This window comes from Phodopus roborovskii, unplaced genomic scaffold (genome assembly GCF_943737965.1).
Source record: "Phodopus roborovskii unplaced genomic scaffold, PHOROB, whole genome shotgun sequence".
In the NCBI taxonomy this organism is placed as follows: Eukaryota; Metazoa; Chordata; class Mammalia; order Rodentia; family Cricetidae; genus Phodopus; species Phodopus roborovskii.
Genome location: NW_026126578.1, coordinates 6,729,108 through 6,747,670, shown reverse-complemented (window position 1 = coordinate 6,747,670; position 18,563 = coordinate 6,729,108). Strand labels below are relative to the sequence as shown.

General features: G+C 45.8%; 1 protein-coding gene across 1 annotated transcript in view; it reads right to left on the bottom strand.

Annotated features, from left to right (window-relative positions):
• Slc6a11 (solute carrier family 6 member 11) overlaps positions 1-18,563 on the bottom strand; it is a 109,124-nt gene that overhangs the window by 36,519 nt on the left and 54,042 nt on the right. The window contains exon 6 of the mRNA XM_051203690.1: positions 13,214-13,348. Coding sequence (XP_051059647.1) covers positions 13,214-13,348 — 135 coding nt within the window. The remainder of the gene's footprint in view (positions 1-13,213; positions 13,349-18,563) is intronic.

Sequence of the window (18,563 nt, the reverse complement as noted above, 5' to 3'; positions counted from 1 at the left end):
AGCTACCTCCACCCTAATTCAGGCTGTTGCCACTGCTCTCAATTGTATGTCAGAACTAGATGGTAAGACCCAATTGCTGAAGTCACCACATCTAGGACATAGAGAAATCAAGCTGGGACTGAGATGGAAGCCCCCTCTCTATTGGCTGGCTTTTGTCATGCTGGAAGGTACTAGGCAGGCAGGGAGAATTGCTGCTAACAGTACTATTCGATATGGACCCTAAGTGTTACATAACAACATGCCAGGTAAGATATGTCCTCTGGTACACATGCCCAGCTCACTGGCCTGCTAGGATTGTGTTTGCAGAAGAACTAATACTATTCAGGGTGTAACCAACTGATTTCCAATTGGATTTAAGGACCACTGCCTAGATGGGAACTTAAGTCTAGTACTATGAGCCAGAGCTAATAGCTGATATAATCGTAGGCTCCCATGAGGAAGAAACTTCTACTGTTTTGTTAAATGGATGTAATGTATCTGTCAAGTTGCTTTTAAACATTTTTGGTTTTGCCATGGAATACCGCTGCTGCTACTCTGAGTCACAGAAAGAAACTTCTTTTATTGAAGTGTAGATTTAAGATTCCTAACCATTCAAGCTGCTGAGACTAACTGACTATTGCTGGCACAGGGGCTCAATGCTCAGGCATAAATGGAAGACAATAACCACCCACTCCAGTCCAGGAAGGGGTTCACTGTCTTGTAGCTATTGCCTCTAAATTGAAGCATTCTCTCCTAGAGGGAGAAGGGAGGCTCAAAGGACTTGGGAAGCTCAGGAAACTCATAAGGTTCAGAAAGCACAGAGAACTACAAGACTCACAAGGAAGGAGTAAGGAAAGGAGTTTTTGGTAGAGCTGCTGGTATATGAGTCATCACCCATGCTGAGAAGACTTCTTAGTGGCACACCTGCCTTGGAGTTACACGAGTAAACTCATTGCTTCATCACCAAGCCAAGATTTGGGTGAGATCATGTCTTTTGGTCTGTAGACTGTGCCCTTTCTGGGATGAACGTTTGTTCACACCTCCCTGGGAAAAGCCATGCAGCAAACATGCTTGCACCTGTGGAGGCAAACTGAGTAAATCTCTGCTCTATTTGGCAACAGTTAGAACAAAGATCAGCATTCAATTTGTGACCAGAAAACCAAAGAGTTCTGGGGATTCAGTCATCTATGCCGACATCACCTCACAGACTAATGACACTTTTAAACTCCTAATATCATCCATCTGCAAGCCATGTGTCTGTCTGGATGGTTCTTACCCCTCACATCCAGCCACACATCCCTCCTGAATGAGGTGGGGCAGACCCCCCCCCCCCCGAGATCCAGAGCAAGAGAAGGACAAACCAACTGCAAGTATGAACTTGTTTCCCTGGTTCCATTTTGCCCTATGTTTGGGAATTCTGTCTCAGACACAGTTAATAAAAAGGCCTGTGGCTGTTGCTATTTCCTCCATTTGAATTTCTTAGGGACCCCTTTCTTTTTAAAAATAATGCTTTTTTTGGTGGAAAATTGTATACATATATCCAATATATTTTGACCATATTCATCCACTACTCCCTGGCCCTAACTCTCCTTAGTGCCCCCCCTTCCCCTCCCAACTCCATGCCTTCCTTGTTCTTTTTTGTCATGCTAATCTTGGGTCTACTGAGTGCTTCCATAAGCACAGGCATGCACAGCATGCATCCATCAAGGCACAGTTACCGGTCACATTTCCAAAGGAAAGTGACACTCCTTCCCTCAGCAGCCAGCAGCAGTTATTCACTATTCTGCTGAAGGCAGGTCCTCAGGCCCCACCCACATTCATACTGGAATATTTTAACTGACTTGAAGGTAATTCCTCAGGCCCCGCCCACATGCATGCTGAATTGTCTTAACTGACTTGATCTCGAGCAGGTAATCACAAGTGCTGACATGCACAAAGACCATGCCGTGTTCAGAGGGTGCTCTTTATGTCTTCTCTACTCTATGACTCTTCTACCAGCTGTCACCTGTCGTCTACATGGATGCCACATTACCCACTATTCCAGGCAAGAGCATACATTTGAGATTCTGCAAAAAGCATTCAGTGAACATCTTCTATGTACTGGGCAGCACACGAGTGCTCTCAAGAGGATAGTGGAGTAAGATGTTGGCCAAACGTTGGAAGAGTTTGCTCATGTGAGCAGTGGCTGAGTAAACCAGGTTTACTTATGTGCTCTCTTAGACCAACATTAATCTTTCCTTTTCAGATGTTTTGTAAAATAAAAACACTCACAGGATCACAGATAAACCATCTCTCTTCTCTGGGCCTTGGTTTCCCCAGGAGACACCCTTAAAATCAATTCCCGGACTTTGCCAGGGGAGGGGGTGTTGTTTGTTTGTTTGTTTGTTTGTTTGTTTTTTCTTACTTTTATGACTCAGATGCATGACGCTGTGAAGAGGAATTTCCACTTGGCATGAAGCAGCCCAAGTGGGAGAGTCAGAAGTGGAGAATGCCAGTAAAAAGATAAAAGCCAGCAATTTTGCTCAATGCCCACCTTTTCTAGCTGAGGAAACTCTGGCACCGGGAGAGACAGTGGCTTGTTTAAGGTCAGAGATAGTGCTGGGTCTCCAGAGTCTGGAGTCCCATCATGCAGAGTAGCTTCCTTAGGTAAAGTGTGCTAGACAATGACATAAGCCTCTGTAGGGTTGGAGGAGGAGCTGTGTTTCCTTGCCTGTGCCTGGCAAAATGTCACGAAGGTTCTAATCAAGGAGTGGAGCCAGGCTTGAGCTCTTTGTGAGCAAAAAGCAGGGCGGTGCTGCCCTGTGGGTCTCTAGAGCTCAGCTTGCGTATGAGAAGTGAAAGAAATGGGGCAGGAGGTTCACACACCAATGAGTCTGCACAGAGGAGGACATCAACTGTCACAATTCCAGTCACCCAAGACCTATCAACGCCCCATCATCTTGCTGCTCATGGGCAAAAGAGACCTCATGCTCTCACAAAGCTGTGCTGGGTCAGAAATCATCAGAAGTCACCTCTGCAAATCTCAGAGCACTTTCCTCCATGGGAGCTTCTCAGTATATCTGATATTCTCTGCCACCAACTGAAGTAGAAAGGACAGGGCCAATTAATATGGAAATCCAGAGATGTCAAACCCCTTGTCTGAGGTCACAGAGCTAGTGAGTGAGTTGGGACTTGATTCCATGTCAGTCTAGACTCATTATTTCACAGGTGAGGAGACAGAGTATAAAAAGCTGGAAAGGTGGCAGGTGTGTCACAGATGTGTCATTTGGGGTCCTATGTCCTAGTCCAGTTCTGGTTTTTGGTAAGCCACATCCTCTCTCTGGGACTGAGGTACTCCCCATCAAGGAAGTAGTTGGTCCCAGATATTGTTTCCCTGCTTGCTAACATAGGAAAGAAGTTAACTGCATTGCATTCCTTATCAGACACCTTAAAAAGTGTAATTGTGCCCTGTACAAGAAGCCAGTTGACAGTCAAAATGTGGTTTTTAGGGAACCATCAACCAAGAACTCTGACTTTTTCTTGGTCACATTTGAATTAAGGGTGACTAGGGAGGGCTTCACTGAATACTTAATTGAGGCTCAAAGAGTAAGTATACCAGACTTGAGAGCAACAAATAAAGAGAGACAAAAACTGATGATAAAGGGTGTTGTCATGGGAAATACATACAACTCAGAAGCACGAAACACAGTTGGCATTTTAGACTCATAGTCTGTCTTGGAAGGAAGAAAGAAATGCCTCCTTGTTGACCAAGATGAGAGATGTCAATGATGAAAGTTGAGGAGGAAAACAAGTTCCAGCAACCTGTGAGGACATCTGAGCAAACAAAAGCCTACGAGGCTAAGCTTCAAACACCTTCCTGAGGATACAGTTAAAATGTTGAGCCCTAGGCATGACCACAAGTTAAGATGATTTACTATGAAGAACTGAGAGGCAGAAAATGAAATTTCCCATAGAAAATAAGAAGTGACAAAATTATTTTTCAGCGTAGGACCCAACATGGAGACACCGGGTGTATACATAACCATACATTGCTGTTTCAATATAGATGCCCAAGTTCAACATGTAATTCCATCCTGGAATTCTGCACCCATCTAAAACTATCACTCAAGAGAAAATGAAATAAATCCCTTTTAGACACACATAGGCTGGGATATTTATGTTCCTCTAAAAACCCATGTGAAAAGAACTAGAAAAAGATCTACTTTAGCAAGGAAGAAATGTATCCTATAGAAAAGAATGAAAATTATAGGGATTTTTATGGCACTAAATCTTGGCATAAAATCCATCTCTTTCCTCCAAAAAGTGGTAAGACAGAATTCAAAAGTAGATAACAATAACTGAGATGATGTATGAGGTATTTAGAGAGAATTGTATGTTCTACCATGAATTTTCAGACAGAAGATGAGGCTGGGTGATATCCACCCTGGAATGTTCCACCTTGTGTTCAGCAAGGACCCTGTCTTCCCAAAATGGTGTCATCACAGTCTCCTACAGGGCTCACAGGGAACTTCTTCATGGTTCTTCCTACCCAGATAAACAGTGGCCACAGTTCTGGCCCTGACTCTTCACTGGCTTCCTTTGAACTCTGCTGGAGACCAGCAGCCTCCTGAAGCTAGAGGAAGGGCATCCACAAGAGTTGACAGCACAGCTTCAGGAAGACAAGATGACAGCTCCATGTTTAGGTCCCCAGGGAAACTTGAGTGGTCGTTTCTACAGATTCTCCTGCTTTGGGGCCTTCAGCCCTAAACATTATTACTGCTCAACAGATATTTCTACAAAGGCAAAAATCTTCCATAGCTATGTTCTATGATAACTAAACATTGTTATCAACTTGCTTGGATCCAGAATTGATTAAAAGGCAAGCCACTGGGCATCCCTATGTGGAATATTATTTTTTTTATATTTATTTTATGCATATGAACGCTATAACATCCGCATTCCGGAAGAGGGCATCAGAACCCATTATAGATGATTGTGAGTCACTATGTGGTTGCTGGGAATTGAATTCAAGACCTCTGGAAGAGCAGTCAGTGCTCCTAACTGCTGAGCCATCTCTCTAGCCCCTACGTGGAATATTATTGATGAGATTATTTGAAATGAGAAGCCCCACCCTGTTTGGGCAGACCTTCTGCACAGATAAAAACAGAAAAAGCTTTGCACTTTTCTGCATACCTTCATGATTGCTGGCAAGTTCCACCCTGATGCTTCCCCGACTTTTGATTCCTTCATTGATAATGGAAAGAAGATAGGAAGTCCCCAGGACTCCTTGGGAGCCATCGGCACCAGATTGGAACTAATGAGACATCCAGCATCATGGACTGAACAATATCAGGCTGCTGGCCTCTCTGATATGAGACAGCCATTATTGGACTATGCATCCTGTGAACCAACCTAAGCCTCATTTTAACACATGGTCCTTTTAATTCAGTTGCTGTAGAGAGCCCCAGCCAATACACTCCTCAGTTTAATGATCACTGGTCACACATGACCATTAATAATCTGGAACTTGTCTGGAGAAATGGAGGCAGTGAACTGTGTATGTGATTTAGCTTCAGTCAGTTGAAGCAGAAATGGTTTGTGGCTACTTTACTAGATAGCACAGCTCTAGGGGTGTAGTCCTCTGGGAGACATTGCATTCCACCTCTAGGAAGCCTGGGGGGACTCATCTACCTCTTCCCGTCCTGGAGTGGGAAAGAAGGCTTCAAAAAATATTTTCTTGGATTACCTGTCCCTGGGACCATGCCTAATCAGACACTGGCCCTTTCTGATTTGCCTGGCAGCTCTCACCTACCTGGAATGTATTCTTAGACCAGACTGTTTTGGACCTCCACCTGTGTGCCAGTCACTTGAGGGTACTGCTGAAATGTGGGTCCTGACAGGACAGGCTCATGATGGAGTCTGAGTGTCATCACATCTGAGGAGCTCCTGGAGATGGGCTGGAGTGTGGCTGGCCAGAAAGCAATTTGTATGGTAAGGTGTGAGCAAAAGAAGCCAGTATGAAGAGCCTACATTTGCATCATTCCAACTACAGATCATTGTGGAAAAGACAAAACTATGGATGCAGGGAAAATGCCAGAAGGAGAGTAGGTATGAATGGGCTGAACACAGGAATTTTAGGGCCATGTTTTATGGTATTGATACTCTAATGCTGGGTACATGTCATTACACAGATGTTCAAAACCACAGAATGTCTAACACAGAGGATGCAGGGATTATGCTAAACTAATGACCTGAGTTTGACCCCAGGACCCACATGGTGGAAAGAGAGAACTAACACCCATGGTGGTCCTCTGACTTCCATACATGTGTTGTGGTTGCATGTGTACACACACAAATAAACAAGGTTAAATATAAATAATAATGGGCTTCAGTGAACATAAGACATCAACACTGGCTCTGTGATTTTGGGTAATGGACCACCCTAACAATGACAGAAAACCTAAGGTATTAGGGAAACGAAGTCCTTGGGATTTTCTGCTATTTCTGTAAGTTTAACACTCAAAAAGTAAAACATATTAATCAAAGACCCCCCCCAATTAAGAAAACACTGCCCCAGAAAACAGAAACCATATCTACCTACCTGCTCCACCCTCTCTCACAGTGGCCAGCAAATGACTAGCAGTAGTGGTCACTTGGTCTATGAAAGCAGAGCCAGGAACTCCATAAACATGTTCTGGGCAAATAAGCTCAGGAGGGATCCAACCAGGGGGCCATTCTGGGATCTAGGCCAGGTTGAATGCTTCTTTTGGTATAGCTCATCTTGTCAGCTACACCACTGAGCTCATGTCATGGGGAGTTTCAGGCATCTTGTGGAAGTAACCCCGCTCCCTCTTTCCTGTCAAGCCTTCTGAGCTTGAGTTCTGAGCTTGAGTCACAGCCACCTATAATGTCATAGCTGGTGTGCTTTTCTTATGACTCCGTGGCACTACAAGCTCACATCCTCATCAGATAGATGCCTGCTTTGCTAAAGCCCCAACAACTCTTTGGATATATGGTGCCACTTCTCCCTCTTTCCTCCCTTACTGTTCTCCTATCCTTTCTAGACACTGGAAGAGGCTCACACTAGCTGTCTCATCTAGCCTGACAGTATCCTCCACATGGGGACAGGCAACAAGTAAAAATGGGTCCCTGCCATCTAGAAATACACAAGGGGATATCTTGAAGTTCAGAGAGGGCAAGTTTCCAAGCCATAGCTACACAGGAAAAGCAAAGTGCAGATTTGGAAGCAGCCAAGTCCCTAGCACACTCTGACTGGCTTCACTCAGTCCGCCCTGAGCTGGGTTGCCTTCTGAAATTACAGCTCCCTTCTCACAAATTAATGTCTCATTTAGGAACATTCCACAACCACCCACAGACCAACCAAAGGAAGTCTAGGTTCTTTGGCTTGAGAGCCATGGTTTCTGAAGAGAGTAACATACTTTTCTTTCTTTAAAGCTACATTATACATGGTGGTTGGACACCAACTCCTGCCTGTAATCATGGCTCTTGGCCACTTCCTGTATGTATGCAGACATTCATTCTTTTGATTCATGCTTGCTTTCAAACAATCTTTTCTTTTACTTCAAGCAGCAAATCAAATCTCCTTAATTCTCTTGGACAGCCAGCCAGAAAGAACTTTCTTATTCACCTCTGACAGTTGGAATTCTTTATGATGAAATACCATATGGCAACCATTCATCTGCTTCTACCCACCCATCCTCCCATCTGCCCACCTATCCACTTACCCAATGGCTATCAATTCATGTATACATCCATCCACTCACCTACACACCCATTCATCAATCTTTCCATCTGCTTACCCTCCACTAGCCATTTGTCCACTACACATCTACTCAACTGTCCAGCCAAACACCATCTATCCAACCATTCATGTTGCTACTTCTGATTCTGAGTTAAGAATCAAGAAGGGCAGCTGGGACTGGGCAGGCAGAGAAGCTGCTAGATGGTCAGACATGTTGGCTCTGGCATTGTGCCCTTTGCTCAGCTGGGTCACAAGCCACTGGGCTCGGGGATATATGTGTGAACTTTAGCCCTCAAGCCTCAGTTCCCTCATTTGTGAAACTGGATTTTAAGCTTACATCTTGTGAGAACTTTGCTTTATGAAAAGCACCTAGTCCCCATACATAGAGTGATGATTTTCAGTAATCATTTGGTGGCTGAGTGACTTGAAAAGACAAGACAGCTGTAATGATTAGTAGAGTGTCAGCCATCAGTAGTTACTTTTTAGGTGGTGAGCTAAGCATGTGCTATGTGATTACGTTGATGGCCATGCCAGCAGCTCTCCTATCCCAACACTGCTGAAACAGCTAAAGAACTTCAGTCTGAGAAACCCTGGGACTCCGATGCTTTAATGGTATCTCCATGGTACACAGAATCCCAAGGAGGAGTCCAGAAATTCAGACTCCATGGGCCAAGAAAACAAGGAGATTTGCTGTCTTTGGTTAGATAAGACGTATATGCCTGTATGACAGTTTCAGTCCTCAGTACTGTCCCCCCCATTGTTATTACTGACCTAATCATGCCTCTCCCAAGAGACAGCACCTCCTTGAAGACAAGAGCCCTGTGTAGTGGGAAGGCTAGGCCTGAACGAAGACAACAAACCCATAGTGCTATAGAAACCACTTAGTACAGAACCAAATGCATGCAAAGAACACTGAAGGATTTCCACTCTCAGGGAGTGGCCTCCATGCCAGAGATGTTCATTAAAAAAAAATCTGCTATATCTAAGTCAGTGGAGACATGGATATTTTGGTTTGAAAGTGTTTCAGGCTAGAGGCCATTTTTTATTTTGGATCCTGGCATGGAATCAGAGTATACCACCACCAGGTGGCAGTAATCTCATGGAGTCTTCTTCAGGGTTCAGAAGTTTTCAAACCAGGTTCTTGTCTTCCTCCAGTGGTCTAATTTGACTTCCTGAGAGACAGGGAGGCAGAGGAGATGTCTTGTCCTGAGGTCCAGCATGTTGGACACTTCCTCCCCAGATACTGCTCCCTCCATGGAGGAGGCAGCTCAGGGAAGCGGTGTATAAGTGGCCTGCAGGGGAGAGCAGACCCGCGAGTTGGCTCTGTGACAAACCTTTCTGTTCTCGCCCTGAAAACACACACCCGAAACACAATGACAAGCGAGAGCAGCAGAAATCTGGGACAAGAACAATGGGATTTCTTGCAAGATCCCCTTGGCTCTCCAAAGACAGAAAAGACAGAAAGTGAAAATCTGAGAGGGTAAAAATGGAGTTGGAGCACTTTACACTTGAGAGAAAACACAGGGCTGACCGTGAAGACAAGCAGATGTTCAGAAACTTCTAACCACAGAACGCAAATCACAGGCACACAGTGGGTGAGCTACTGCATCCCTTCAAGTTCTTCACAAGAAATTTAATTTCTGGCATCCACAGTACAAGCCTGGGGTTCCTAGTTCAAAGCCACTCTCCTCCTGGGCTGTGGGGTTCTGACTTGCCCTACTCAGAGCCAGACATAGCCCAATATGATCAAGGGTCCTACTATGTGCCAGGCTGGGTAACAGAAGTGAGAAATGTAAGGGCTGGAGCATGTATGTGTACCTGCGCTGTGTGGCAGACAAACATTCCTATCCGAGTAGACAGGTGAGAGCCATGAGCCCAGAGAGGTAAAGGCACAGGGTGGGAGCCATGCAACTGGACTGCAGCAGTGGACTGGCTAAGTACTCCAAAGTCACTACTTCTAAGAACATGCTCGCAAGTGCTGGAAGGTTAGACCACCACGACTCAGGCAGTGAGAGCCCCTAGGGGCAGCTGTCTTCCTTCCAAGAAATTAGTCATTGATCATTTCCCTTTACTATAGGTTGTGCCAGGGCTGGCCATCAAACAGTGAATGTAGCAGGTACATTCCCTGCCTGAGTCTACACTAGAGTGAACAAGAGCAGTGACAGCCCAGCAGCCTTTGAGATGCCAGCAGCAGTGGGAAAAGGGACCTGGGGACTGGCTAGAGATATGGGTGTCGGGAAGGACATGGTGGAGTGGTAAATTCAGGGATCCCTGGTGACTATAATAGATGCAGGTACACCTTTAGATTTTTAAAACAATTTCCACAGCTATCTTTTTCTGTCCACAAAAAGGAGATTAGCCCCATTTTACGGATGATGAAACTGAAATGGTCCCAGGGTTCCAAAGAGGGAGTGCAGAGCAGTGCCGCCCTCACTCCATGTGCACTCTGTGCACAGAGGGAGCAGAAGCGTCCCGCATTGGAGCTCCAGATGTGAGAGGGGAGAAGGCCCGAGAAGGCAGGTGAGGGGCAATGAGCATCGGATGCAGGCTTTGGCCCTAGAAATGAAGGAGAGAAGGTGAGTAGCCTGGCTGAGACCCCTCCAACCAGACTGTCTGGTGGATCTCTCTCTGCTGCAGATTGTACCCTCTGGAGGGACATAAACCTCTGATCTCACCCTAGCCTGTTTCGTTCTTCTCAAGAGGGAGACCTGGGTGGGGGAATAGCCTGACTGTCCTCTCCCCCAGGCTGAGGATCAAGGACCAGGATCTAGTACAATGCACACTGCTGGGCACAAGCCTACAGCTTCTATAGAAGAACTCTCAGCAGCCATTCAACTGCTCATGGACTGTCATGATTCCTAACTAAGAAAGACACTCCCACCTGCTGATCATTTCACCAGATAGCCCACTCCCCCAACCCTGAGGCTATGAACGGACATCCTGAGGCCAAGGGCTCTGGGTTTGGAGACTTGACCTGACCTGGCAATGCCCTGGAGCTCTAGGCTCTCCCTGACCTCCTGGAGTCTCTTCCCTGGGTCTCAGAAGTGTGGATAGTCATGGAGTAATTCTTTATTTGCTAATGGCTGCAGGAGGTCATTGGTGGAAAAACCCAGCCTTTCAGGTCATTGGTGGAAAAACTGAGCTCAGAAGGAGATGTGGGAAGACAGTGAGGACCTGAAATGGTCAGGGAAGAGCTGAATGGATTGCTAGGCCTTTGGCTCATCTGCTTTTTTTCAGACTGTGTGTGTGTGCTGGTTTATCTGTGCTCTCAGAGTGTGTGTCCACGTGTGTTTATCTGTGTGCATATGTGTGTACATGTCCATCTGTATACAAGTGCATGCGTCTCTGTGTGTGCATCAGTGTGCATGTGTTTCTCACTGTGTGTGTAACTGTGTATAGGTGTATTTGTTATCTCTGTGTGCATGTGTGTGCACTCGTATATCTGTATGGGCATATGTGTGCTCGTGTGTATTAATCTGTGTGTTTTTCTCTGTGTCTGTGTATGTATGTCTGTGGGTATGTATGTATGTGTATGTATATCTATGTATGATATATGTGTGCCTGTAGGGCTCTGAGGAAGTAGCAATGGGACTTCCTCAACCCTTTCTGGCTGTTACATATCTGGATGTCCTGTAGCTATCCCAGACCTACTAAAAGTGACTACCCTGTAGCATGCATCTTTAACAAGCTTCAGGTCCCCTGATGATTGTCAAGGTGTAGATACTGTAGAGGATGCTCATGGTTTCTTCACTGGACCTTAAGGCCCAGGAAGGGAGAATGGAGAAGTCAGAGGAGACAGGCAGAAACCTGTCTTCTACTGATACTGGAAGTATAGACCTAGCAAGAGAAAGTGGACATGTGATGGGATATGTGTAGCCCCAAACTGCTGCTTCAGTTAGAGTTGATCAGAGTTAGATCATCAGTCAGGATCCAATTCCCTTCCTCCTGGAGCTCCTGCCTGTGATTTGGGATGTGATGTAGGAAGCCAGTAGCACCCCAAGGGACAGCAAACTGGCAAAGATGAGCATGTGTCCCATTGCACTGGCCTCATCGCTCACTGTCACAGACACCTCTGAGTTGCACTAAACAATCAGTGCTTTGCAAATCCTTCCATACATATTGCCCAGACAGAGGGAGCCAAAAGCCACGGGCTGGAAATCTCTCGGAAATTTCAAATTCTGACTGGAAGTTAGACACCAATTCTGTGTGACTCATGTGTTTGTTTCTATATAAAGTGGGCATTTCCTGGTGGACAGAGACAACCCTGGGAAAGTAGCTTCTTATGCTGGAATTACTGCAGACCTGGGCATACACCAGAGAGGTCTGGGCTAGAGTCTAGGGAGCTTCCTGAAGGCTTCTGGCCTGAAGTAGAGATAGAGGGCTTGGCTGATGAGGGAATCTCTGTTTAACCCACTCCCAGGAACTTGTTACTCATGGCGGGAATAATCTAGGCTTAATTAAAGTCTAGGGGTAGGTAGATGAGCCAATTTCTCTAATTCTCTGTGTGGGGTGGTGGTGGGGGTGAGGTTGGGGGTGGGGTAGAAAAAGTTAATCACAGTAAGGACACACCTTCGCATCAAGATGCCCATTGTGGCAGGTCTGTGACATCAGGCAGGGAAAAATAAGTAATTTTAACCAGTTCCTAGCTGGAGTTTAGCATGGCCTTCATTTGTGACCATGAGTGCTATCAGCAAACCATAGACCCCTCATAAAGGAAAGCCTAGATACAGTGGTGGTACGGCTAGCTAAAACACCTGTGGCGATGACTGGAGAGACCGATGGTGGAGCAAGAGACACGAAGAGGGCACATTGCTCTTCCAGACACTAGAACTCAATCCCCAGTATCCACACCAGGCAGCCCACAACATAGCTTCCTGGAGATCTGACACCTCTGGCCTCTTCCAACAACCACACACATGTGGCATATATACACATATGCATTATTAAAATAAATGAATTAAAATGAAAAACAAATACATAAAAAATAAAATATCCATGGTGAATGCTGCTGTGAAATTATAGCACTAGATGAGCACTCCTGACCCCCAAATCCAAAATCTGAAACTTCCAGAATATCAACATAGCATGGCAAGAGATTTCATTACACATACAAAACAACTAAAATTACATATACAAGGCATCCATGCAACAAATAAACTTAATGCTTACAACTGGGCACCATCTCCAAGATGCTCATCAAATATATGTGAATAGTCCAAAATTCAGAAAAATCTCTAATCTGAAACGTCTGATTCTAAGCATTGCAGGTGAGGGCGACTTGGCTTGCAGTTCTCAGTCCTGTGTGGGAGGTATGCTGAAGCCACTAACCAAGAAGTGTCCGTGTCCCCAGGCCACACAGTTTCCTTTAAATGTTTTCCAGTTCTAGTTTACTACATTTGCTTTCCTTTGTCTTTAACTGATGCACTAACAATTACATTCCTGAGAGACTCAGTGGCTAATGTGTGACACCGAGATTTTAGCTTCAACCCTTACCTGTGGATCAGAGAGCCGGGAGAGATCAGGGTACAGGTAGAACTTGATGCCTTCAGAGGCTCCTGGCAACGTGACACCTCGGATTAGGAGGATCAACAGCATGATGTAGGGGAAAGTTGCAGTGACATACACGACCTGCCCAGGAGGAAGGAGAAAAGAGTTAGGCAAGCATGATGATGATGGCTTATTTCACTTAGCACAGCTCCCTCTCCATGCTGCTGTACACTGCAGACTGTCCTTGACAAAGGCTGCCCTGAATTTGATTAGATGCATGGACCACATTCTCTGTATCCATCTGTGCAGCCCAGGCTGAGAAAGACAGTCAACTCTGAGCATTTATAGGGTCTTGTTTCCATAGCTGCCAGTAGCTCTGGATGCTCATGTTTCTCACATTAAATGACCCCTCGTAGTTAGAAGTTTTTCTCTGTCTCACATGGTCCCACTCAACCAGTTTCTCTCCTGCCAGCAGCCACTTATGAAATAATCACTCAGAGGCTAATATTAAATATAATTGCTTGGCTGATGGCTCAGGCTTCTTACATATAAATTGACTAATTTCTAATAGTTTATATTTTATCATGTTGGCTCATGACTTGTTACTTCACATCTTGCTTTCCTGGCAGCCACACGGTGTCTCTCTTACTCTGCCTTCTTTTTTGTCTATCTCTCTTTGGATTTCCCACCTAGCTATCTATATTCTGCCCTGCCATAGGCCAAAACATCTTTATTTATCAACCAATAAAAGCAACACATATTCGCAGCATACGGAAGGACATCCCATATCAATACCATGTTGGCAAAGAGTCCCACAATCCTCTGTGTATAGCAAGTCATCTCTTGATGACTGACAATACCCAATACAATGTAAGCACCAATCTGCACTCTGCGCTATCTAGAGAACAATGGCAAGGAAAAAGTCTACACATTCAGTTCTGATGCAAACCTCCACTCAATTATTTTCTAAACGAGATTCTATGAATTCACAGATGTGGCTCCTATATGACTTTACTGATAACAAGTACCTAAGCAAGCCTCATAGAAGCAAAGAGTGGGATGATGGTGCCTCCCTTGCCAGATGTGACTTTCCTGTCCACCAAGAGGAACATGAGAAGAAGATGCATCATCCAAGGCTGTACATGGTCAACACAATGTGTCCTGAATTTAAACATTACTGAGAGGGGAGGTTTCACATTAAGATTCTTACTGCAATAAACAGAATCAGAAAAGGAAGGTGGGCCTCACCAGAGCCGTGGAGAGAGGTACCCCCAGCCCACACATGCCCTTGTTTGTCACCCTCTACCTACTCCCCAGGGGAAGTGTATGAGGGCCCATGAGGGACCTGACAGCAGTGACTGCCAAACCCACAGAAAGAAACAGAAATCACAACCCCGTCCATGGAGCTCTGGAAGTAAGTTCCCCAAATCTCTTCCATGTGGGCACTTGCTAATGCTGTCTATCAGACTCTGCTCATTTTAAAATTGATATACTTACTGTGTGGGACTGTGTGCATGGCATGGTATATGTGTGTGCATGGCATGGCACGTGTGCAGAGGTCAGCGCTCCTCTTACACCATTTGGGTTCCAGGGATCCAACTCAGGCTGTCAGGCTGCCAGGTCATCAGGCTATCAGGCTTGGCAACAGGCACCCTTTCTAGCTGAGCCACCCTGCTGGTCCTGTTTCAACCTTTTAAACCTGGCCAGGACTCTTTAAATCTATCTTACAATTCATTAGGGGGCCAACACCTACAATTTTGAAAAGAACTGTTCTCAATAAAAGTATTTTTTAATAACAGAAGATGGGCTGGGGCGTGGCGGGGGAGATGGCAGTATAAATGGGGGAAGCTGAGGGGGTGGGAAGGATCCAGCACTGTTTGGAGCTACCTGGGCCTGGTCTGCTTGGAGGTAGATGCCTGTACCAGAGAAACGGGGAGAGACTGAGCCATAGATCCGTGTGGAAACGGAGACAGTATACTCAAGGACACACAGACCCTCTGGAGCCCCAATACACCACATGCCCAAGACCCCGGTCCTGGGCCCCACATAGATGCCAGCCACTCCTCCAATCAGAGGACCCGCAGGACTCAGTGTCCTGCCAGATTTGGCCCTTTCTCCTTTGTCATTTTCTCTTCTCTAGTCACTTGTGCCCCCCCTTGTTGGGACCTCCCCATTCCTGTTCTGAAGAGAACTTATCACCATTCAAGGGCCAGGGCCACTCTTAGACTCCAGTTTAGCTCTGCACAGTCTTTGGTGCACACAATACAGGGCACAGGCTTGCTGGCAGCTGGGATTTGGATATCATAGGAAGAGCGTATGCTCTGAGCAGGCTGCCTCTGCTACCACCTTTCACTCTGTTCAGGCTGAGCCTGCTTTGGCCAGGGCTCCAGTCCCCCATGTCATTCCTTTATTCACTTTCTCACTTACTGATTACCTATGCACTCACTCAGCACTAAACCATTCCTGTGCAGTCAGCACTGAGCTTTATGCCCAGGTGAGTAAGACTCGATCCGAGGGCCTTTCTTCTCTAAGAGGCTTCTAACTGGTGGAAAAGACAGACACAGAGACAGATAATACATTCAGTGGTGGGCATGGGGAGGCAGCATTCCATGACAAGAACAGTTAGAATGGGCTTCACCAAGACAAGAACAGTTAGGGTGGGATTCTCCAAGGAGGTGACCCAGACATTGGATCATAAAGGAGTAGGAGTTCAGGGATGGGAACCAGGGATGGAAGGAAGAGGGAAAGGAAATTTCTACTGCATGTCAGGCATGCATGGCACACAAATATAAACACACAAAAGCAGGCACATGTGCACATAGGCACACATGAATACAATGTACATATGCAAATATGCATACATGTACACACACATGCACACACCTGCACAGATGCATATACACATATATCCATCACACATGCCTGCACACACACTGTATGTACATACATGCACATGATAGTGGTACTGGCTTTGCTCATCCACATGTCTGCACACTGGGCAAGTGCATAGGGTGCTCTGGGTAGGGATGGTTGTCACATTTTATATGTGAGGAAGGACAGAGAGCTCAGTAGCCTGTCCAAGTCACCCAGCTAATGAATCATGGCTGGGTGTGGATTCATAGCAAAGTCAGCTTGCTCCCAAGGCCACCTATTCACATCCCACCACACATGAGATCATCATGACATTCCTAAAAGTACCCTGTTCATTCTCCCATCTGAGAGAAGTCCAGTCATTTGGTTAATACAAAGCACAGGTTTAAACACAGCCCTCAGACAAGGGACATGAGGATCAGCTGGGGTGGAAACACCTGGAAGGTTGGATATTTTATGTGAGTGTTATGTCTGATCTTCAATGATAGTGCTGCCTGTAGCCCACTCAGCCCCCAGCCCACCAATGCCTGCATTGGGGCTGCCAAATGAATCATGAGCTCCTAGGCATGTCATGTGACTGATGCATTCTCTTACTGTCATACACACTGTCACATATTGTAATCCAGAGAAAGAGTATGCAAGTAAGACACACAATAGCAGTGGGCAGTTGATATCAACAATAAGAAAAAGGTCAGCCACCAACCAACAAGGGTGGCTGATTGTTGGCCATGGAGCTGTCTGCTATTAAAATATCCTCTTCCACACAGCTTAATAGATCTTGTCAATGACAGACATTCAGCATTTGTTAGGGCTGAAATGAAGGCTCAGTGGTTAAGAGGACTTGCACTTGCTGCTTTTCCAGGCAGCACAAGTCTGGTTCCTAGAACCCACATCAGGGAGCTCACAATTGTATATGACTTCAGTGCCTCGGGATCTAACACCTCTGAGGGCACCTGCATTTGTGTACATGTTCACACACACACACACACACACACACACACACACACACACACACACCTATACATAATTTAAAACATAAAGAAAAATGAAATATTTTAAAGTATAGATTTCTCATTTATTTTATGTGGGCGTGGGTGTGTGGCAGGGGTGGGGTGCAAGTCATAGGATTCCCATCACATAGGGATTGAACTAAGGCTGTCAGGGTTGGCAGAAATGCCCTTAACTGTTGGAGCCATCTCACTGGCCCATATATATATATACACATATATATATATACATATAAAACGTAAGGAGGACTGTTGTCATTTAGCAACATCCATGTGCCAATCAGGTGCAGTGGCCAGGAGCTGCCATGTCCAGGCTCCCCACAGCTCTTTTTCCGGCTCACCTTCCATGAGCCCTTGCTCACACAGTTGAAGGATGAGAATGAAAACATAAGGATGACCCGCGTTCATGGCAATTAATCCTCAGCCTATGAGGCCACTTTGGTGAGGCTGAATTTGCCAGTTTTCCTCTGTTGTCTCTACTGAGTGGCTAGGGTTACTGGAGTGTCCTTCAGGGAGTCACTTAAGACCCTCACTTTGTCCAGGTAGTGTTGACAGTAGCCTGAGCCTCAAAATGGTGGTGGTTTGACCCATTAAATGGCTGATGGTTCTGAAGCAATGCCACAGCTTGCAGCTCCCAGGGGATGCTGTTTCTCTATTACATTATGACAGCATACTCCCCGACAGGTGTCTGTACCTTCCTTTTAACACTTTTAATAAAACCATAAAGGAAGGATAATGTGCAAATGAGCTGCCCACAGACCACAAGCAGGCAAGTTTACTGCCAGAATGAAACCACTGGCTGGAATGTGTTACGTAAGATTCACTCATAAACCAGAGTTTGAGGGCATCAATAGGAATACAAAGGGTAGTTTGGGAGCATCACTGCATAATATACACAAGGTGTGAGTGGGGTCGAAGTTAAAAATTAATATCTCCCCAAATCCCTTCTGATGTGTTTCTAGTTTTCGCTACTCCAGGTATTTGTTATCTTTGTTTCCCCCCAAGAGCAGCTGTTGACTATCAGCCTATAGATCTGGCAGTCAAGAGATTGCCCACAAACAAGTGCTGGCACCCACTCCTCTTGTGCTCTTGTCAGACACTACTAATCAATCTCAGCATTCCTTGCAACTGAGCCTACCCACAGCCTCAGAGCCAGCCATGCAATCCATCTGTTATGTCTGATCTGCACCATATCTCCCATGTGCATTTCCAGTTTCCTGCATGTCCATGGATGTATAAGACTCAGATCTAATCCTTAAGGAAAGACTTATGTGCCTGTGGATTTGAGTCCCTGGGGTCCCCACACTATGCAGCAGGATCACACAGGAAAAGAAGACTTCCCAGGTTTCTGAGTTGGAGCTGTAAAAGTGGTTTGGAGCTGGGCATTCCTGGGTAAGCGGGAGTGACAGAGGCCACGGGTGTGGGACAGGCGCAGAAGCTTTCAGGTGGTCACTGGGGTGATGGGCAGTTACCCTTTT